The 2,687-nt window shown below is 28.0% G+C and overlaps 1 protein-coding gene across 1 annotated transcript; it reads right to left on the bottom strand.

Moving 5' to 3' along the window:
* Nucleotides 1–289: 289 nt before the first annotated feature.
* On the bottom strand, nucleotides 290–875 carry Bm13447 (Uncharacterized protein; the record flags this gene model as incomplete). Its single annotated transcript, XM_043076333.1, has 3 exons — nucleotides 290–313; nucleotides 503–658; nucleotides 780–875. The coding sequence occupies 3 exons, from the start codon at nucleotides 873–875 to the stop codon at nucleotides 290–292; spliced, it is 276 nt and encodes a 91-aa protein (XP_042932267.1).
* Between the last annotated feature and the right edge of the window lie 1,812 nt (nucleotides 876–2,687).

Below are 2,687 nucleotides of genomic sequence, written 5' to 3'. Positions count from 1 at the left end.
TTTCTTTTAAATTTATAGTTTGGAGAATGTGTTGGCACTAAGTGTGTACGATCAAGTAATAGAGATTACTAAAAGGAATTTAATTAATTTGATAGCTTATCGAATTCATTCCAGTTTATTTACTGACAAAAAATGTGGATGAAACTATAAATAATAAACAATGCAATCAATTATATTCAACGATAAAAATCACTTTTATGCAATTAACACACATAAACAGCTAAAATTTCTTAAACAATCTATCAATGGAATTAAACTTCTTCAGTTAACCATAGTTCTTCAAATAAGTCTAATCATAAGAGATTAATCGCTTCTGCAACGGAATAATTATTAGGTAGTACTAAGCAAATAATACAAATAATTCATATGGTCGAGGTACTCACCATTAATTAGAATTTACCAAAGGACGATCTTGACAACCCGGGAAATTGTCAATCCAAAACATTCTTTGAAAGATAAACAAATAAATTCATGAAAATTAATGTAAATTGACAATAATTACCGAGCTATTGAGATGCATGTCATCGTTGTAGCTGATGTTATCGCTAATATAATCGTTAATTCCAACTATGTCACTATTTATGTCAACGTCAAAATATTTGTTGTCGTCTAAGTCATTGTTAATGTCTAAGTCATAGAAATCGTAAATGCCAATGTCCTAAGAAATCTTGCATGAATTCCTTTTTTTTTTTTGTCACAAAAATTGTTAAAAACTTGTAACTGTCCGTCTTTTAGTTCTCATTCAATGTTTATAAAAATATGAATTCATAAAAAAATACCCGAAGTAATTTCTGTGATGTTGCTAATAATGTGAATGTGCTGAGAATGCAAAACGGTAGCGATGGCGCAAAAAATAGAACTCGAGCGCTTTTCATCGTTATGGAACGTTTATTAATGCTTTAAAATGAAAAAAAGAAATTGCAAGAATATATATAAGTTAAGATATAAAATTAATAAAATCTAAGTTTGATAGACATTGAAGTTTAGTTAATATTCTGCTAAATTCACTCAATATTTTGATTAATATTGTTTTACAAAAGTAAAAATGAAATAATGAAATAAATTTACGAAATACAAAGCAAATATATGGTGAATTTACAATCAATTTCGCCTTTTATTTAAGCTAAATAATCTTTACTCTATGAAGAAAAAGGATTGAAAAAAATTTTTCTGATGATTAGTGCTGGTAAATTTCCAATCTAGTAAAAAAGACTGATGATTTTAGGAAAATTAGTAATGCAAGTTTTGATTGTTATGTGTTTTTGATTTCAAAGATTATCCCGTAATTTTGTTCCCCGACTTAATATGTTACTCGAATTTTCATTGAAATTATCTGATTAAGTATGCTTTAAAAAATTTTCAAATTAATTCACCATTTATTTTGGAAGTTTGCATAACTGTATTTCTATTTGAATTGATTTTCTAAGGGAATGCTAATTTACTACCGAAGATAATATTATTTCTCACTTTCATTGAGGAGACCTTTAAAATCATTCGGCATCGAAATACTTTGCCTATAATCGGAGCGGTGCTAATTAAATTAATGATAATTAAAAAGGAAACAAACGGGGCTTAATGGAGAAAAATTACCAATATATTTCGAAATTTATACAAAGAATTCGATTAAGATAAATGGATAAATCACAGATAAATTTTTTATGAAATGGTACTTTAAGTATTTAGCAGTCATCCAGTGAAGGATACGTCACGTCACAAGTTTAAGTTTAACGTTTATCAATAAGATAGCTCAAGTGAAATTTCAAACTTTTTGATATGTCTAATTGTTCTCTTGCCGCGGCAAAAATTATCATAATGTAGACCTACCGAAAGTCATTGCTTTTGTATAGATTTAGCAAAAGTTTAACAAAAAATTTTTTTTTTTAGGATTATGAACTATTTGCATAGAATAAAGTTTATTCAGATAAAAGTGAGACGAAACTAATCTCGAATTCAGTGTATATTAATGTGCATTTCGTAAAATTATTTCATTTTTGCAAATCAATAATACTCAAATCAACAAGATACTGAGATTCATGATAATTTAATTTAAGAATAGCGACTTCAAAGTTTATCAGTTTAAATTATCACTCATTAAAATATAGAATCGCGTTTATATTTCAATCACAATTTCTTCTTTCATTAAGGAATCAATAAGAGCTCTGCAACAATGACAAGTGCGCAATTCTCATTTTTTACGTCACCATTACTGCTCTACGTTCTTAGCACATTCATATTATTAGCAACACCTCAGAGATTGATTCCGGTAATTTTTATTTTTATATTGTTATAATTTGTTTTAATTTTAAAAAAATTTAAAAAGCAGAAATTTAAAAAAAAGCAGAAATTCACCGAAAATTTTTTATGCATCTGACGACGAATTGGGCGAAAACGATGAAATTCCCAATCAAGAAAACGTGGGTGGATTTGATGAAAACATTGAATTTATGCAACAAGATATTATTTCTATTGAAAGTTCATCATGGATTAATGCCACAGATGATGAAAGAACTGTGCTAGACGGACTTTTGGAGGAAGGATATATCAATGAAACAATGCTACCATGGAAGTAAGTTTACCTTCAATATTTTCATGCAAGTAAACTTTGACGCTGTTTTGTTTGCACCGTTTAAATAAAAACTTTTGTTGCAGTAGTGGTATACCACTTCTGGTTAGATTTATTTGGGGTA

The sequence above is a fragment of the Brugia malayi genome (assembly GCF_000002995.4).
Source record: "Brugia malayi strain FR3 genome assembly, contig: Bm_v4_Chr1_scaffold_001, whole genome shotgun sequence".
Taxonomy (NCBI): Eukaryota; Metazoa; Nematoda; class Chromadorea; order Rhabditida; family Onchocercidae; genus Brugia; species Brugia malayi.
Note: the sequence above shows the minus strand (reverse complement) of the source record. Positions and strands in the feature narration are given on the sequence as shown.